The following is a 21,197-nucleotide window of genomic DNA, read 5'->3' on the forward strand; positions in this document are numbered from 1 at the left end:
TAAGTACCATCTTATGACATTAATAAATTATATGAATCTAACAGTCTAAACAGATACGCCTGTGCGTCTGTAAAGAATCCCTGCATTCTCTTCAGCACTAATGACAGTCTCTCATCCAGATATGAGTGACTCACCTGGAACCAATTTTCAAATCTCTAGTGATTGGTGGGGAACATGATGGAATGAGATGATGTATTAGACTCAACACCAGGCTTTGAGTGCAAATTGTAATGCGCAGATGCCTTTGGCTTTTTTTAATAAAAGAGAACTATGCATGGCAGACGCACTGCCTATTACAGCATAGTCAGACGGAGCCCAAAGTGGAAAAATGATTCAGGCACTAATAATGTCATTTCAGAGGTGAAAAACGCAGATGAAATCAAGCCTCACCCGTGTGACTCCTGTGTACAAGACCAGACTTCCATTGGCCTCAAGCACCAGCATGGTATGAATGTCCTTAGGAAGAAATAAAGACATCGTGAAATTTAGGTCTGGATGACGACTGTGGAGGAAAAGAGGATGACACTTATTGCTGATGATTTACAAGCGTCATGATTATTAAAACTGCGAATTCCTTATTGTGATTCCTTATTGGAAGCGGCAAGATCTGATCACAACGGATATGAAATGTGACTCACGGAAACATCATTTGCAACCTATTTTCCATTGGTTTGATCATTTATTAGATAGTGTTTGGCAATTAGTTAACATGCAGTCAACTTAACTTCCAAATAGTATAGATGAATTATGCCCTATAATAGCAGAAGAGTGTATTACAAAACTATAAGATCAGAATGAAATGAAAATTTCAAATGCGTATTATTCATTATATTGTGAATGATACATCAATGCGTTTTTTTTTTTTTATTGTAACATGTTTTGACCTTGTAATAAAAAATTTGAATCTTTTGGTAAAATAATGTCTCACCAATGACATAAACTGGACTTTACTTTTAGACAGGGTTCTTACAGATACTGTAAAATGAGGACTTTAAGCACAACCTTTTTTTGATTTTCAAAGACTTCAATCAGAGATCTCACTTATCAAACAATGTCTTGTCTTTCAAATTCCAAAAAAGGATAAATGGGTAAATAAAAATACACTTATAAAATGGCAAAAATAAAGTGAACATGCAAAGTATGCAATAATGTCAACTTGCGCACAAAGAGAAAGAGAAATAAAGCATATAGTATTTAAAATGGACCATTGTCCTGGCACCAACAGGTGTGATATAAATGTATAAATATATACAATCATATACAATAAAAGCAAGGCCGTAGGTTTAATTTTGGCATTGGTGGGGACATAATAGCAGGGCCAATTTGGTAGTGTCTAGATATTGGTAGGGACATGTCATAGTGTCTTTACTAAATTCCCCACCCCCTTAGAAATCATAAGCAATGGCCAACTTTGAAAACTATAGCACTCTCCTTAAATATGAAGAGGTCAAACAAGCAAACAGACTAATAAATTACTCCAAATTTCACAAAAAGCTTACGGACAAAATTATTAAGTCAGACATTGAAGTTGCTGTTTCTGTCACTTCTGATGACAATGTAGTTTACTTGTTTGCCAATGAACCACACAGACATTTTGATCAGATATATTAATGCTCATCCGATATCATTTTGTAAGTGAGATCGGATTAAAAACACAAGATTCATATAGTTTAACCATGGTAACCACAAATTAACAATGTTTTTTCTACACTAACCATAGTTTAAGTATGGTATTTGTAGTTAAGCTGTGATTATACAAAATAAAACACGGTTACTAGACTTTTACTATAGTAAAACCAAGGCTAATAATCTAGGCTACTGCCTTAACGGCTTAATGTTTTCTACTGTTAAATAAATGAAAAAACATTAATGAAACCATTCTGAAATCTTTATCTGAAACAAATGATTTAGGATACATGCTCCAAAGTCCTGAAATGAATTAAATGATTCACGAACCCACAACGAAGTTCCAATCTGAAGCAAAAGATTTGCAAACCAGCTCCAAAGTTCCGATCTAAATCAAATGATTCGCAGTACGAAGTTCCGATCTAAATAGTAATCCGCAACCCCTCATTTCAGATCAGGACTCGGAGCAACAATCGTGAATCATTCATCCGCAAAATGATTCATTCGTGAATTATCATTTCACATCAGGAGCGACAATCACGAATCATTCATTCGCAAAATGATTCATGCACCCACTCTGAAGTTCCGATCTAAATCAAATGATTCGTGATACATGCTCCGAACTCCCGATCTGAATCAAATGATTTACAGACACGCTCCGAAATGCTGATCTCAATTAAATGATTCTGAATGGTCTGAATAATGATTCGCGAACCGTAATTTCAATTCAAGACTCGAAGGGCGAATCATGAATCATTTATCCGCGAAATGATTTATAAACCCACTTGGTGGTCCCAATCTGAATCAAACTGATTCCCGATCTGAAATTCTATTTAAATTTGTCCAATTTAAGTACAAGCACTATTTACGAACCCCCTCACTCAGCCTCCACTTTTGAGTTCAATGTATGCGTCTGTCCCGGTCATTCATTGATTAATCATCTGATCATGGTTATTTTATCTAATTGCAATTATTTGAGATACTGCAGTTTAAATTTCAATCACATTTTGGTATTCAAATTTACGTACTTATAGAAATGCCATCAAATGTGCAATAGAAGCAGGGGAGTCATATAACAGCTAGTAAACTAAAGCCCGGCTCACACTACAGGAGTTTTAAAATCCTAACCGATTATGAAATCCGGTTGCAGCGCACACATAAGGAGAATCTTTGCAGATTATCTTACCTGAAATCTTAATCATGTCATGACTCTGGGCTGTGGGTTTCCCTCAGCCACCTGAGGTCGCTGTTTCCCCTTCCCTTGCACTGCACTTCCCTGATCGTATACACCTGTCTTGTGATCGTAACACTCGTCTCAACTCACACCTGTTCACTATTATACAGACTTTAAAGCTGCTCATCTCTCACTCCTCATTCTGGCTGCATTGTCTTCGTGTGTGTTTCTCTGTGTTTTGATCCTGCTCTAGATTGTGTTTCAGTTCTGTTTATTTTGATCTTTGATTCTAGTCGTGTTGTGCCGTGTTGGCCTTTTGTTTTGTTTGTTTATTTATTGTTACATTAAATATATACTTTCCTGCATTTGGACCCAGATCTCCTCTTTCCCAACGTGACAAAACATGCATACACTACAAGATTTGAAATTTGTGGTGCATCACACACTATAAGATATTATTAGGATTATCATGCCGGGAGAACCTCTCGTGTTCTCTCTCCGCCGATCGTCATTTCTGCCATGGCGGTGTTTAATGGCCTGCCATCAGCAGAGACCAGCTGGAAGAGTTCCGCGTTCAAATGCACCTGGCCGCAAAGGCCCAGCAAAAGTAATTACCATGAATGTATCGGGCAAAATCTGATATTGATATTTATTGTTATTGATATTACTAGTATTTTCTGAGTCAGTGTCTCAAAGATGAAGTTGACGATCCTGACTCGCCATCTGCTCATTGGACGCGCCTTTAATGCCTATGCATCTTTATGGATTAGGCCTATAGCTAATGGAAGAGTTCTGTTTTCGAATTTAATTATTTCGTTTTACAATAGTGAAGTAATAATTTAAAGTTTTCTATAGATAATCGTGTCTGTGACGCAATTACCCGGGTTTCAGTTAATTATTGTGAAGCCCTCCTGTTTAACACCAAGACATCAGAAAGCGTATCCTGTTTGTTTTCTTTAAAAGCATGTTTTGTTAATACTGTTTGTTATACAAACTAAGGTAGACCCTTTACAATTCCGGATGATATATTACTTATACCTTTATGAGCAAAAATGAAGTTTCACATCGCACTGACGCCTCCATGTCCGGCAAAGCCAGCTCCAGCTTTCACTCTCCGCACAAACGATTGGATATGTGCCTAATAGCGCACATTTATTTAGGTTGAACGATTAAACTAATATGTGACCCTGGACCACAAAACCAGTCATAAGGTTAAATTTTACAAAACTGAGATGTATACATCATATGAAAACTCGATAAATAAGCTTTCTATTGATGTATGGTTTGTTAGGATAGGACAATATTTGGCCGCGATACATCTATTTGAAAATCTGGAATCTGAGGGTGTAAAAAAAAAATCAAAATACTGAGAAATCACCTTTAAAGTTGTCCAAATTAAGTTCTTAACAATGAATATTACTAATCAAAAATTACATTTTGATATATTTATAGTAGGAATTTTACAAAATATCTTCATGGAACATGATCTTTATTTAATTTCCTAATGATTTTTGGCATAAAAGAAAAATCAATAATTTTGACCCATACAATGTATTTTTGGCTATTGCTACAAATATACCCCAGCGACTTAAGACTTAAGTTTTGTGGTCCAGGGTCACATATTGTGATATGCTTTTGATACGTTTTTTTTTTTTTTATATCTATGGATTTTAATTTTAATCATGATGACTTGAGAAGGTAAATTGATCTGTCTGCCGCTGGTCGCAATTGGTCGTTACTTTAAAAAAAACAAAAACTTGAATTTAACAAACAAAAAGTGTTCCAAAAATATCTCTAAATTAACTTAATAAACTAAAGAAACTAAAATAAATGTAATCACTTTGCTATTAAAAACAGCAGCTGTGTAATGGGGAAGAGAATGAGAAAAAAGGTTCGAGTCGGACTCGGGCCAGATGAGACGTCGGACATTTTTGCAACAAATGTTTGTTTAATAGCCTATTGTTATTTAGGCTACTTTCTTATTTAAAATATATTATTTCTTTGATTTATTTTTGCATTTTTTGGCTGCTTGTTCACTGATTGAAGTGCTAAAATAAACACGCACGTTTGTTAATAATGTTTGAGCCTCATTTATTTTGTGTTTCAAAATTATATACATATGTATTTTATTTATATATAGGCCTATATACACACACACGCGTTCTAATTTATATTTATAAAACACCGCGCCACTTGGTAAAAATCTGCCACCGTCACAGCCCTATTCAAAACTGATACGATTTCACCTCAGCAGAGCTCCTCTTTCTCCTTAAATTTGTGGTACATTTTCGACACATTATACAGACAGACAGACAGTTAGTACAAAAACTGAAAAAGCAGTTTCCTCCATCTCCACTATCCAGCAGACCCGTACAGCAGCTGTTTTGCGGTCGCGCATTGGCTGTTATGAAAGTAGGCTATTGATTTAAGCACTTAGCCGTCATCATCCCGATTTAAAATCTTAAATATCAAACATGTTTGATATAAATCGGGACAGCCCTGATCTGTGTGCTAGCAGTTCGGGAGGTGCAAGATTCGATCTTTGAATGCCTCACATTACCAGATAATCTGCGCCGAACTTCGGGGCCGATCGAGGTGCTCGACAAGATTTTTGCTCCGATTCTCGGGAGGGAAAAATCGGGCTAAAACTCCTATAGTGTGAGCCGGGCTTAATAATAATAAAATATATCAAATCTAAAATAAATTAATTAAATAAAAATATATATTTGGGTCAAAGACGAAAAAGGGTTTAAGCATAAAAACAATAAGTGTAATACTGCTTTAAATTATTATTATTATTTTTTTTTTATTTAAATTTACAGAAGACACCCACTAAAATGTCATTCAGTGTAAGTCTTGTCAAGCATATTTACAACAAAAATGTATGACATATTAAAATGCAAATTACTTACACCCAAAATATTAATTAGTTTTAATTCTTCATTTTTAAAATTTTCCACTATCCTAGCTTTTACTTATTTAAAAGCCAATACAATTTAATATGCTCCCTTATTCTTTTATATATTTTCATATGTGCAAGTCAGAATAAGCATGTTGGTTTTTTTACATAAATATTGTGTTACACTGAATGACAATGTAACATTATTTCAACCAAATTTTGTCATTTCATTCTTATATCAAATATGTATCAAATATCTGACTAATTCAAAAACTCACCCCAAGAGGAGCAGCATCTTTTGCGGTGATAACAGTCACTGATGCAAATATTAGTTGAGAAGTTTCATTGCTCTCCAGAAATTTTACACACCTGCAAGCAAACCAGGTGCAGTTAAATACTAAGAAATCAAATGGATCCATCCTATTAATGTAGAATTCAAACAAAAAAAAAATAAGCCACACATTCACCTGAGCTGCTGGTGGGACTCAACCAGGAAGCACAGGTACCTGTTCTCACACAGGTCAGAGGTGATGAAGATTTTAGAGGCCTGGCAGCCTTTCTCCCTGTGCAACACAAACAAAACTGATTTCAGGACAAACATCAACAGTAACTTCATGCTCTTGACTTATAAGCACAGAAAAATCAAAAGTCGTGAGGCTCAGTGTACCTGGAGATAGCGCTGGTTTCTGTCCACAGCTGCTCAATACAGAGGTCTGGTAATATGGGCTCCATCTCTGGCAGGAGGGCCGTCTCATTCAGGGTGCTGTTGGGTGAAGCCAGGATGCTGTGGCCACGCGGGGATGGCGTGTGGCATGACATGTTGAAGCGCTGAGCTCCGGAGAAAGAGGGCGCGGCAATGCCAGGAGAGTGAGCCCGACTTAGTCATCAAAAAATAAAAACAAAAACAAAGAGCACATTTAGAAAATGTGTATTTTTTCTATTAACTTTTTATAGGAATTTACACAACCAGTCAAAAGTTTTTGAACACTAAGTTTTTTTTTCTTTTTTTTTTTTTTTTTTTTTTAAAGAAGTCTCTTCTGCCCACCAAGTCTGCATTTATTTGATCCAAAACACAGGGGGAAAAAAACAGTAAAATTCTGAAATATTTTTACTATTTTAAAAAACTGTTGTCTACTTGAATATTTTTAAATGTAATTTTTTCCTGTGATCAAAGCTGAATTTTTATCATTACTCCAGTCACATGATCCTTCAGAAATCATTCTAATATTCTGATTTGCTGCTCAAGAAAAAAACATTTATAATTATTATGATGATGTTGAAAACAGCTGAGTAGAATTTTTTCAGGTTTCTTTGATGAATAGAAAGTTCAGAAGAAGAGCATTTGTCTGAATTAGAAATCTTTTGTAACTTTATATATGTCTTTATATTTAAAGCATAAATTTAAAGCATCCTTGCTAAATAAAGGTATTAATTTCTATAATTTCTTGCCCAAAAAAAATTATACTGACTCCAAGCTTTTGAATGGTAAAGTGTATACTTTTACGAAAGCTTTTTATTTAAGATAGATGCTAATCTTTGGATCATTCTATTCATCAAAGAATCCTGAAAAATGTACTGAATGTTTAAAATATTGATAATAATAATAAAAATGTTTCTTGAACAGCAAACCAGCATGTTAGAATATATATATATATATATATATATTTTTTTTTTTTTTTAAAGGATCATGTGACACTGAAGACTGTAGTAATGATACTGAATTTAGCTTTGATCACAAGAGTAAATTACATTTTAAAATATATTCAAATAGAAAACAGTTATTTTAAATAAAAATTACTGTTTTGCTGTACTTTGGATCAAATAAAGGCAACCTTTGACTGGTAGTGTATATTTTTTTTACATTGCAAGTCACAAATTTAGTATTTACAAATCTTACAAAATCACAATAATCTGCATTTATTCAATCAAAAATGCAGCAAAAATATTATTAGAATTTAAAATAAATATATTATTTAAATTTATTTTAAAATAGAATTTATTCCTGTGATGAAAGCAAAATTTTCAGCAACATTACTCCAGTCTTCAGTGTCACATGACCCTTTAGAAATCATTTTAATATGCTGATTTGCTGCTCAAGAAATTACTATTACTATAATCAATGTTCAAAATAGTTACATTTTTGTGGATCTTTTTCAGAATTCTTTGATAAATAGTTAAAAAGTACAGCATTTATTTGAAATAGAATATTTTAAATATCTTTACTGACACTGCTGATAAATTTAATTGGTCCTTGCTGGGAAAAAATACTGTCTATCAAAAAAAAAAAAAACTAATCTTATTGACCCAAGCATTTCGAACGGTAGAGTATTTACTTTTCATTTATAAGTTCTACTGCCTATAGAAATTTTCCATACTTTGTAGTTTGTACAATATACACACTGCAGAAAAAAAAAGCATGAATAGTGTATGTTTTTCCAAACATATCCAATAACCTCCAGCATGGACATACCTGAGAGCAGCCATGTTTGAAATGCTGGGTGAGTGCACCCGTGAATGCAGGCCAGGAGAGGCAGGGATACGGCTCTGATTATGCAGGGCAGGGCAGTGTAAGGGTGAGGCGGGTGAGTCCAGCCGGGTCACATTTCTCAGGTGGGTGCTGAGAAAGCTGGGGGCCGCATTGGGAGTGTGAACCGACGCAGGCTGGTCTGGACACTTTAATACAGTGGTCTGCTCCTGAAAAATGCACAGCAACATTCTAAACTAGAGGCTTAGAATTAGGAGTGCTCCGATCAGGAGTGCTCATTCTCCAACTCCCCCCGAGTTAACAAGTTGAGTTTTACCGTTTTGAAATCCATTCAGCCGTTCTCCTGTTCTGGCGATATCACTTTTAGCATAGCTTAGCATAGATCTTTGAATCCTATTAGACCAATAGCATCACGTTCAAAAATTACCAACCAGTTTCGATATTTGTCCTATTTAAAACTTGACTCTTCTGGAGTTATATCGTGTACTAACACCGGCGGAAAATGTAAAGCTGCGATTTTCTAGGCCGATAAGATTAGGAACTACACTCCCATTCCGGCGTAATAGTCAAGGTAGTTTACTGCCGTAATATGGATGCAGCAGGCTGAGTAATATCACCCAGCACATCGTAGCACAACGTGACCAACTGCATGCACAGGGAGCATTCCTCGTTGGAAGTTACCTACAGTGTTGCCAGATCGGGTTGACGATTTCCAGCCCAAAAGCTCACCAAAACCCGCCCACTTCAACAAAAACCAGCCCAAATTTTAACTGCCAAAATAATGATAATTTTATTGCCATGTCAAGGTTGATAAGGACCATTTTTATCTCTTAAAAAGAAGAATAATGACAAAATAAATAAAGATAAATCAATTTCACAGGAATATGGATCAAAAAAGTCCGAAAACATGCGTAAAATGTCTTCTTTTCAAAGTGGAAATTAACCGATGACCCTTGGAAAAACACATGCATCATTTTCAACGTCCACAGTAAAAATATGCTAATTTCTGTGCAAAAAGTGCACAATAAAGTGATGAGAAACAAATGTAATGTAGCTGGCATTTACGTTCATGCACACACCCACGTTTTCTTATTTCAGTTACAATTATATTTAGAAGTCTTCTATTCATCTCTCACCACGTGTAATCCACTTAGACTTTTTATCGTGTAACTTATATTTAGGCCACTTTGCCATCGCAATTACTTAAAATGAATAAATGAATAAGCAGCATATTCAAAATCTTGCCCGTTATAGGGCTAAAACTCCGTCACTCACAAGACATCACATCTCACTAACGTTAAAGACGTAAATTGATTGACAGGTCTCTGTTAAACTAAACCAGTAAGGGTTGCGTTAAGCAAAAATGAGTTGATGACTGCACTACACATTATATTACTGTGATACTTTGAGCTCGAAGGTATTAAAATAGCAATCACTAATGATAAAAGCGAAGAAAAAAGCAGCTGATTGGGCGGCTTTTATTTTTTTAAAGCAGCCCAAATTTTGTCTACCCGCCCAATGCATTATTCTCCGGTCCAAGCCGATCAAAAGAAGCCCAATCTGGCAACACTGGTTACCTAGCTGGGAACTAACTTCAGGTGCTGCATGATATTACTCCGCCTGCTTCGGCCATGTTACGGCAGCAAACTTCCTTCACTATTACGCCGGAATGGGAGTGTAGTTCCTAATCTTATCGGCCTAGAAAATCGCAGCTTTACATTTTCTGCCGGTATTAGTACACGATATAACTACAGAAGAGTCAAGTTTTAACTCGTTGGTCATTTTTGAACGCAATGCTATTGGTCTAATAGGATTCAATGATTTATGCTAAGCTATGCTAAAAGTGATATCGCCAGAACAGGAAAACGGCTGAATGGATTTCAAAACGGTAAAACTCAACTTATTAACTCGGGGGGAGTAGGAGAATGAGTCTATTTCCAAAAAAAGTGGAGTGTTCCTTTAAATCTGATTTCAAATAATATCTTTTTGTAACCATTAAAACAAAAACATGATAACATAAGGTATGCTTTTTATAATCACTGTGTGAAGCAACCATACCTCAGGTGTGACTTTGCGTAGGGACCAGACAGTGTGAGTGCACTGCTGTGTGTCGTATGTCATGATAATGGAGGGTTCATGGCAGGTGAACACCACTCTCAGAGCGCTGTCTGAAACATACTGGAGACGGGACTCAAACAGACCTGAACAAATGAGAGGAAACAACAAGAGAGTATATATGACATATACATCCGTGTCATTATTTAAGAGTTAATAAATGGTTTTAAATAAGCCCCTAACTAACATTTTCTATGTGTCAAATGTGTGGTTTTGTTGAGCAAATAGGTTGGCCAATAGCTTTATTAGGAAATAATACATGGTTTAAATTGAATTGCACGAACGTCAGTCTGACTCCTACTGACGCAAGCAATATGAGCGAATCAAATCAAAAACATACAGACCTTCTACTAAAGTAAACATCTGTTTATCTGGGACCATGGTTTATTTATGACGTTTTATATGTCGTGACACATTATGAAATATTTCTCACATTGAGCCACCAAAGCAAAATGTGAGGAATAAAAATCACAATGGGTTGTCGTGTTTTTATAAGAGATGCAGTTTCACAGAGACTGACTCATCTTGAATTTAATGCTGCAAACGACACAATGACCTGCACTGTCACGCATATGCAAGAATATAAATATACATACTAAATATAGTTTCACGGCCACTGTAAAAAATATTTCTGGGTGGCAAATTTCACCATTGTCTCTCCATTTTAGACATAAGGAGTCAACATTTGTTCAATAAACGTTAACTTAAGAAAACGTCATCATAAATATTAAATGGGTTTGAGTTGTAAAAGTGTAAAAGTGCTTCAAATTGATGTTGTTTTTCAAAAAAATATTTAAAAGTTTTCTGTTTAATTTCATTTTGTTTTTGTTTTTCTGAGCAAAAAATAAGTCTCATACATTTTTCTCTCATTTAAAGAAGACACCCACTAAAATGTCATTCAGTGTAACAGTCTTGTCAGGCATATTTACAACAAAAATCTATTTATGACATTTTAAAAGGCGAATTACTTTCACCCCAAATACTAATTAGTTGTAATTCTACATTTTTCAAATTTGCCATTATCCTATGTTTTGCCCATTTGTCAGAAAGAATTTTTACTCATTTAAAACACAATAAAATGTATTATACTCTCTTATCCCTTTATATATTTTAATATGCACAAGTCAGAATAAGCATGCTGTTTGAATGTTAATTTTGTGTTACACTAAACAACAATGTAACATTATTCCAATTAAATTTTGACATTTTAATTTCCAAAAACATATTTGAAACCTCTAAAGTAGACACTTTACTTACATTTAATGTGTAAGAAAATTACAAATGTTGTATTGGCAACTAACTGAAATAAAATAAGTTTTAGTTGAAGTACTAAAATCACTAAAACTAAAATAAATAATAAAAGCTAAACAAAAACATAAAAAATAATAATAATAAAAATAAATAATGCAAAAATAAAAGCCAATTCAAAATAATAATAATGCAAAATCAAACTGATAATGTCAATAATTATCAAGTCTTACCGGTGGACTTACAAACAACAGGAGCGATTTCATCTAAGGGATGCAGCATGCTGAACAGAATCGGGAGAGGTTCCCTAATAACAAGATTCAAATAATTCACAACCATATTCACATTACACAAGCATTTGTTTACAGCTGTCAAATGCAAACAGTGACAGTATTAACATTTTAAACATTAATGTAGGATAAATAAATAAATAATCAAACATACCCGATGGGGCTCATGTGGCCATCAACTGTAATATTTTTGCGCTCCAAAAGCAGGCCAAACTTTGTTGACCAGAGAGCGGAGACCTACAAATGTAACCGAGAAACAAAAATAAAGAGAAGTTTGTAGCAAAAGGCGTGAAACATACTATATTGACAATATAGCACAATCTTTAATGTCTTATTGCTTTTATTCAACAGGCATTTTTACAAACAAACAAACTTTTATTCTATTATTATAGAAAAAAAAAATTATGCATTGCATTGCATGAGAAAGTTTCAGGCTTTCAATTCCAGTCCCATGTTTCCCTTATCCACATTATAAATGCATAAGTCTGAAATGTTTAGGAAAAGCCTCTAGGGCAACATGCCAAAATACGCTCATGTAAAATAAAGCCAGCATTAGCCAGAACTGTAAATTGCACCATCTAAATGCTGTTACTAAAACAAAAGCGTCCCCCTCTTTCCTGTCCGTGTGCCAAATAACACATTATTCCGCATGAAATGGACAACTACCACACATCATCAGTCACTGAGCTAAAAAAGAAAGTCAGGCTGACTAAATCCCTGATGGCACTAATAAACGCCCGTCAGTGACAATGGGCTAATATAGGCATTTTAAACAGGATTTGTGAGTGAGGAGTCTATCATATAACAGATGTACTGAGGAGAAACTCAACAGACACAGCATCAAGCATTCAGACCTGGAATGGCAGTGGAGATATGAAGTCTTTCCCACTCATGCTGTGGACGTTCACACAGGTGCTCTGGACGATACATACTGTCTGCTCCACAACGTCCTTTACTGGAGATCATGGGGAAAAACAATAACTCAACAACTAAAAAAAATTAAGCACATTTTGCATCACATGCATACATCATAAAGCAATTAGAATGCAAAAAATAAAAACATAACAAATAGAAAGACATACACAAAAAAAGCCATAAATAATTAGTAAACTTGATAAATAATAGATACATTCTGTATAAATGGAAAATAATAAATGAAACAATACAAATAATACATTTTAAATAATAAATAAAACAATAAAAACAATTGGTGTGGAAACAATATAACAACTTCAAAATGTATAAAATTCTTACCATCTTTTTTAGACTGAGGGACGGTGAAATTACACCATAGAGCCTATAAAAATAATAAGTGAAATTATATTATACTTGTGTATTATACTTTAATTTTACAGCTAAGGTCAAAAGTTTACATACACCTTGCAGAATCTTCAAAAATGTTACATGCATACAAAATGCATGTTATTTTTTTTTATTTAGTACTGACCTGAATAAGATATTTCACATAAAAGACTTTTACATATAGTCCACAAGAGAAAATAGTTTAATTTATTCAAAAGTTTACATACACTTGATTCTTAATTCTGTGTTGTTACCTGAATGATCCACAAGTATATTTTTTTTATTTTGTTTAGTGATAGTTGTTCAAGAGTCCCTTGTTTGTCTTGAAAAGTTAAACTGCCCGCTGTTCTTCAAAAAAATCCTTCAGGTTCCACAAATTCTGTTTTTTTAGCATTTTGTGAATTCAAACTCTTTCCAACAATGACTGTATGATTTTGAGATTCATCTTTTCACACTGAGGACAACTGAGGGACTCATATGCAACTATTACAGAAGGTGCAAATGCTTACTGATGCTCCAGAAGGAAAAACACATTAAGAGCCAAGGGTGTAAACTTTTAAGCAGAATGAAGGTGTGTACATTTTTCTTATTTTGCCAAAATATATATATATATTTTTTTTCCATTTAGTACTGGCCCCCAAAAGCAACAGAAGATACTTACCAGTTTCCCAGAAGACAAAATAAGTTAAATTTACACTGAAGTTTTCACCCCCGGGCTTTTAAGGCATTGCCTTTCCTTCAGAAGCATCAGTGAGCGTTTGAAATATCAGTGAGCCTTCTGTAATAGTTGTATATGAGTCCCTCAGTTATCCTCAGTGTGAAAAGATGGATCTCAAAATCATACAGTCATTGCTGGAAAGGGTTCAAATACACATAAATGCTGAAAAACCAAAGAATTTGTGGGACCTGAAGGATTTTTCTAAAGAACAGCAGCCAGTTTAACTGTTCAGGACAAACAAGGGACTCATGAACAACTATCACTAAACAAAAAGAAATCCAGCTGTGGATCATTCAGGTAACAACACAGTATTAAGAATCAAGTGTATGTAAACTTTTGTCGGGTCGTTTTTATAAATTCAACTACAATTTTCTCTTGTGGAATATATGTAAACAGCTTATTCAGTAAAATATTTTATTCATGTCAGCACTAAATAAAAAAAGAACATGTATTTTGGTAAAATAATGAATATTTTTGCAGATTCTGCAGGGTGTATGTAAAACTAGCGCATGTAAAACAATGCCCATAGGACATTGCTCCAAACCAAATGGTAATTACTATATGTGACCCTGGACCACAAAACCAGTCTTCAGTCGCTGGGGTATATTTGTAGCAATAGCCAAAAATACATTGTATGGGTCAAAATTATTGATTTTTCTTTTATGCCAAAAATCATTAGGAAATTAAATAAAGATCATGTTCCATGAAGATGTTTTTTAAAATTCCTACTATAAATATATCAAAATGTAATTTTTGATTAGTAATATGCATTGTTAAGAACTTAATTTGGACAACTTTAAAGGTGATTTTCTCAGTATTTAGGTTTTTTTGCACCCTCAGATTCCAGATTTTCAAATAGATGTATCTCGGCCAAATATTGTCCTATCCTAACAAGCTATACATCAATAGAAAGCTTATTTATTGAGATTTCATATGATGTATACATGTCAGTTTTGTAAAATTTAACCTTATGGTTGGTTTTGTGGTCCAGGGTCATATATTTCCCACTATAACCTAAAAAGGTTTGTTCTGAGAAAAGGTCTAGCATCATTTGTTTGCAGACAGTACCTGCTGAACTGGGCTGTCCACCGTGAAGGCCTTGTACACATACGAGGCTTGACTCTTACTGCCACGAGTCCATATGACCATGTTACCAGCCACATACAGCTCCTCCTCATATTCAACCTCATCAGGAGCAGTTCCCTTCCTCAGCTGCCAGCGCTCCTGCCAATCACATCATAACTATACTTAATACATGCAATATTTTAATTAAGAGCGGTTTGATTTTGTTTTAGGGGGGGAAAGGGCAGTGCGAACACACTGCCAAACAAGTAAAAAACAAAACTACCTTCTCACGCTCCTGTAGAGTGACCTCCTGAAGGGATCCCACGAGTCCAGCCGCCCCGTCAGAGGACCAGAGCTCAGAGGCCGGCTGGAGCTGCCGCAGCTGGAGATTCACAGCATTCGGGTGATTTTTGCAGTGCTCACGACCGAACGGGACAAACGACTGCAATTCGCCTGCGGCTATCATTGTGGCTCTCTCTTCATAGACGTGCGACATGAGTTCCCAATATCAGCATTATTTCTGTGAAACACAAAGACAAACCACTGTTAATATGGCAGCATATTATGTCTGGATTATTGATGAGCCCCTTTTTATCATATTTGTGACCCTGGACCACAAAACCAGTCATAAGGTTAAATTTGACAAAACTGAGATTTATACATCATATGAAAGCTCAATAAATAAGCTTTCTATTGATGTATGGTTTGTTAGGATAGGACAATATTTGGCCAAGATACATCTATTTGAAATCAGGAATCTGAGGATGCAAAAAAATCTAAAAGACTGAGAAAATCACCTTTAAAGTTGTCCAAATTAGGTTCTTAACAATGCATATTACTAATCAAAAATTACATTTGGATATATTTACAGTAGGAATTTTACAAAAAAATCTTCATAGACATGATCTTTACTTATTTTCCTAATGATTTTTGGCATAAAAGAAAAATCTAAAATTTTGACCCATGCAATGTATTTTTGGCTATTGCTACAAACATACCCCAGCGACTTAAGACTGGTTTTGTGGTCCAGGGTCACATATATATTATTGTATATCATTTATACAACATGTCTCATACCTCTTCTTTTCAAAAGCACATTTTGAGGATATGCTAATCTGTCCATATTTTTTGACGATTTTTATTTCACGTAATATGCCACAATGTTCAATAAACCACATACACCTACGATTTTAATATTATTGCTATAGTATTCTTGCTTTGCTAATATTTCAAAATACATTATACAGAGCTGTAATAGCTGCTAATGGTGGATATTTTGATGGATCAAAGAAAAATCTTTTTTTCTATGTACAAACTGTTTATGTAATAAAATACATTTTTGTAGTTTGTGTCGTCCCTTATCAGTGCAACATTATCACAAATTAAAAAGGATTCATGCCAATATTGTCCAAAACCCCACTTTTCTAGGGCGTTTCCAAACTTTTGGAGGGCAGTGTATATTTATATTTGTTTTCACTTAAATTTTTTTTTTTTAGTCCTTTTGTTGGGTTTTTTTCTTAATTTTGATTTAATTAGATGTTTTTCATTTAAATTTGTCTACATAGTTTTAGATTATGTAGTTTTAGTTAATTTATTCAACTTCAAGATGAACTAAACAAAAATGAGAAATGTTGCTTTTGCAACTAGCAGAAATAAAATAAGTTTAAGCAATGTTTTTTTTTTTTTTCATTTCAGTAAAAGTTTACTTTATTTCAAGTAACTAAAAATGTTTTTTATGGTTATGATTATTAACTATAAAAGCCCATACTATCAGTCAAAAGTTTATGAACAGTAAGATTTTTAATGTTTTTTTTTTTTTAAATAAGTCTCTTCTGCTCACCAAGCCTGCATTTATTTGATCCAAAGTACAGCAAAAACAGTACAATTTTGAAATATTTTTACTATTTAAAATAACCGGCATTTTTTAATAAAAGATTTTTAGGTTTTTATGTCTACATATATTTAGTTTATGTAGCTTTAGCTATTTTTTTACTTCAAGATAAACCAAACAAAAATTACAAATGTTACTTTTGAAACTAGCAGAAATAAAATAAGTTTAAGCTATTTTTTTCTTCATTTTGGTTAGTTTACTTTACTACCAGTCAAAAGTTTTTTAATTAATTTTTTTTGTTGTTTTTTTAAAGAAGTCACCAAGAAGCTCACCAAGTCTGCATTTATTTGATTGAAAGTACAGCAAAAAAAATAACTGTTTTCTATTTGATCATATTGTAAAATGTAGTTTATTCCTTTGATCAAATCAAACTTTTCAGCATAATTACTTCAGTCTTCAGAGTCACATGACCCTTCAGAAATCATTCTGATTTGCTGTTCAAGAAACATTTTTATTATCTATATTTAAAACCTTTTTTTCAGGATTCTCTGATAAATAGAAAGATCCAAATATCAGCATTTATCTGAGGAAAAAAAGCTTTTGCAACATTATACACTATACCAGTGAAAGTCAGTATCATTTTTATTTTTTCAAGAAATTAGTACTTATATTTAGGAAGGATGCTTTAAATTGATTAAAAGTGATAAAAAAGACATTTATAATATTTCACATTTTATCTGTTTTTGCTGTATGTTGGATCAAATAAATGCAGGCTTAGCGAGTAGAAAAGGCTTCTTTAAAAACATAAAAATAATTATATCTATGCACTCTCACAGTCATCCATCCATTCATTCACATACATAAAACTTTCTTTCTATGCATTCTTGGTCTATATCAGTCTAAAAGCAAAATTGCTTAGAATTACCCCGAAAAGCAAAGGTACAATATTTGCAGACAAAAATACAACGTTTACTGACGATTTCATTCATGCATCCGCATCTGTGACAGTTATATTTCTTATGATATGCTATTAATTCATCACTTAATTAATTCCGGGAAAATATTTTAATAAACCCACATATTACATTGCATAAAACCTCTTATATTTTGTTCTCACTTGTTACGAATAACAATATTCCCATTATTATTAAACTTTTTATGCTGCAGTCTGTCTGTCATCCTGTCAGCATTAGCAGCGGCGCTACTGCTAACAACATCCGCTCAAACATTCACCTGCTAATAACAAATAGTCGAGCTTCCTGTCCTGGAGTGCGGTTCTTTCCTTTGACAGATGCCTCTCCCTCTGCAATCGCCTGCTCGTTGAGCCCAACATACAAACACATCAAAGTATGCAATGAAAAGCGATTAAGCACACTACACTGTTTCAAATGAACGCGGACATGTTGTTATCCCGTGACGCACTTCCGAGCGTTTGACCAATCAGAGAGCTGCGTTCTGGAAGTGCGCGGCGTACGCATGTCTTAAGTCTGACGGCCTATCTTTACGCAAGGTAAAGTGATGATATTATGATAATACCATCATGGGTACTAAAAAAATACCATGGTAATCACTGTAGAATTGTCATGTATTTGTATAAAACATGAGTTTCCAGGGTGATATGTCCAAAAAAGACAACAGCTCTTCTTTGTCCTTTTTCTCAAATGAAAGCATCGAAAATCATACAGGTATGGGCCAAAAAATTAGAATATCGAGGGAAAGTCCATTTATTTCAATAATTAGTTTCAAAAAGTGAAACTTGTATGCTATATTAGTTCACTACACACAAAGTGAAATATTTCAAGCCTTTATTTGTTTAAGTTTAAATGATTATGGATTAAAAACAAAATAACAAAGAAATTCAGTATTTCACAAAATTAGAATATTTCATGTGACCAATAAAAAAAGGATCTTAAACACATGTTGGACTTCTGAAAAGTGTGTTAATGTACTGAATTATGTCCTCAGTGCTTTGTTGGCCTCCTTTTGCACTAACTACAGCATCAAGGCGGCGTGGCATGGATGCGATCAGCCTTTGACACAGTTGAGGTGTTCTGGAGCCCAAGTTGCTTTGATATTGGCCTTCAGCTCATCTGCATTTCGGGGTCTCTGTTCCCTCATCTTCCTTTTGACAATACCCCATAGATTTTCAATGGGGTTTAAGTCAGGTGAGTTTGCCGGCCAATCAAGCACAGTTATTCCATGGCTATTAAACCAAGTACTGGTGGTTTTGGCTTTGTGGACAGGTGCCAATCCTGCTGGAAAATAAAATCATCATCTGCAAAAAGCTTGTCAGCAACAGGAAGCATGAAGTGCTCTGAAATTTCCTGGTAGACAGTGGCGTTGACTGTGGACTTGATAAAAGACAATGGACCCACACCAGCAGATGACATGGCTCCCCAAACCATCACTGACTGTGGAAACTTCACTCTGGACTTTAAGCAGCTTGACTTTTGTGACTCTCCAGTCTTCCTCCAGACTCTGGGACCTTGATTTCCAAATGAAATTGGGATCACTGGGCAACAGACCAGTACTTTTTCTCCTTAGCCCAGCACAGACGCTTCTGTTCAGGAGTGGTTTGACGCATAATCAAGCTTTTTGGAGATGATGATTTTATTTTCCAGCAGGATTTGGCACCTGTCCACAAAGCCAAAACTACCAGTACCTGGTTTAATAGCCATAGAATAACTGTGCTTGATTGGCCAGCAAACTCGCCTGACTTAAACCCCATTGAAAATCTATGGGGTATTGTCAAAAGGAAGATGAGGGAACAGAGACCCCGAAATGCAGATGAGCTGAAGGCCAATGTCAGAGCAACTTGGGCTCCAGAACACCTCAACTGTGTCAAAGGCTGATCGCCTGAGGACATACAGTACATTAATACACTTTCCAGAAGGCCAACATGTGTTTAAGATCCTTTTTTTATTGGTCACATGAAATATTCTAATTTTGTGAAATACTGAATTTGTTTTTTTTATATCTTTAATCCATTATCATTAAAATTGAAACAAATAAAGGCTTAAAATATTTCACTTTGTATGTAGTGAACTAATATAACATACAAGTTTCACTTTTTGAAACTAATTAATGAAATAAATGAACTTTCCCCTGATATTCTAATTTTTTGGCACATACCTGTATTTTACATGACTGTATGCTATACATTTTCTTTCCATTTTCTTTATAGGTGGCTGGTGCCCTTACTTCATTACATAAGTAATACAAGACAGTCATTAAATGCTAATTCTTTAGTTGTATTTTATATATTCCATTATTTTACAGCAATGGTTTTTCATTGTCAATATGTAAAGGTGAACCTTTACAGGCTTTCGTGACATTTTGACTTGTTTCTTTTTTTTTTTATTAACAAATAGTCTTTCAGTACATTAAATTAAGTAATTAATTTATAGCTATAAAAGTGAAATATCATTGTATAGTGAAATAGCATTGAAGTGGTGTTTTATTGCATTGCTGTTTTTCCCCCCAGATATTTGATAAATATGTTCCACTGATATATTTGAGAAGATTTAATTTGTTGAATTTTTCTAAAATCTATTTAGTAACATTTTTACTAAAGGCAAAAACACTGTTTTTTTCATGCACCTGTCAAGTTTGAGATGTTGGGCTTTTTTATAAAGTGTTTTTTTCAGACTAGTGGAAAGAAAACAACCAAAAGACACCGTTAAGTGTTTCTTTTATAGCACTTTGTTTATTTGTATCAATAGATTTCAATTACAATACATGTTTTTAAAGGCCGTTTTCTTAAAATTAGTTTTTTCTCCTACACGGAACCATAAATCTCCACTTCAGTAACACTTACACACACCAAACTTTACATTTTTATTCCTGTCTATATCCTGAAGGTTTTTGCAGAGGGATTTGTTCATATATAATTTGCTTAATTTTATACAACATTTAATTCCCCCCAAAAAGTGTAAAAACAAATATAGTTTTCTGCCTGTTCTAAGTATTTTCTGAATTATGGAGTGACAATATGACAATATGAGAAATTCCCTCTGTAAAAACTTTTGACTCTAATATGTCAAAAAAATTAAACAAGAATTTTGAAACTGACTTCATCCAGTGTTTAGATTTTTGTACTAGAAATGTATGCACATTAGAGCATATTTCATTAAATAATGCCTCATTTGCATATTAAAACCTAACATTTTAGAAACTTGTAATACAAAAAGTGTTTGCAATTATCAATGTAATCAATTAACTGAGTAAGTAAGGTGAAAACTATTAGTTATATATTTTTTTACCCTATTCACCTGCAGTGTCTGGCCTTAAGACATTTTGTGGAGTTTACTGAGGTCCACTTGTATTGTGCGAGCATCTGCAAAAACTAATTTTCATGTCTAATTGTTTGATTGCACTTTAATTACACTTCTCATATTACTGTCTCTTAGAACTTCATTGTTATGTTGTTGTATTCTTCATTTGT

The 21,197-nt window shown here is 34.1% G+C and overlaps 1 protein-coding gene across 1 annotated transcript in view; it reads right to left on the reverse strand.

Moving 5' to 3' along the window:
• Positions 1-18,158, reverse strand: part of anapc1 (anaphase promoting complex subunit 1) — a 108,433-nt gene extending 90,275 nt beyond the window's left edge. The window contains exons 1-13 of the mRNA XM_073834566.1: positions 17,987-18,158; positions 15,206-15,442; positions 14,926-15,081; positions 13,092-13,134; positions 12,692-12,792; positions 11,992-12,074; positions 11,781-11,854; positions 10,243-10,385; positions 8,170-8,393; positions 6,367-6,576; positions 6,167-6,262; positions 5,978-6,068; positions 391-456 (exon numbers count right to left, since the gene is read on the reverse strand). Coding sequence (XP_073690667.1) covers positions 391-456; positions 5,978-6,068; positions 6,167-6,262; positions 6,367-6,576; positions 8,170-8,393; positions 10,243-10,385; positions 11,781-11,854; positions 11,992-12,074; positions 12,692-12,792; positions 13,092-13,134; positions 14,926-15,081; positions 15,206-15,418 — 1,500 coding nt within the window. The 5' untranslated portion in view covers positions 15,419-15,442; positions 17,987-18,158. The remainder of the gene's footprint in view (positions 1-390; positions 457-5,977; positions 6,069-6,166; positions 6,263-6,366; positions 6,577-8,169; positions 8,394-10,242; positions 10,386-11,780; positions 11,855-11,991; positions 12,075-12,691; positions 12,793-13,091; positions 13,135-14,925; positions 15,082-15,205; positions 15,443-17,986) is intronic.
• Positions 18,159-21,197: the final 3,039 nt, after the last annotated feature.

The sequence above is a fragment of the Garra rufa genome, chromosome 2, assembly GCF_049309525.1.
Source record: "Garra rufa chromosome 2, GarRuf1.0, whole genome shotgun sequence".
NCBI lineage: Eukaryota > Metazoa > Chordata > Actinopteri > Cypriniformes > Cyprinidae > Garra > Garra rufa.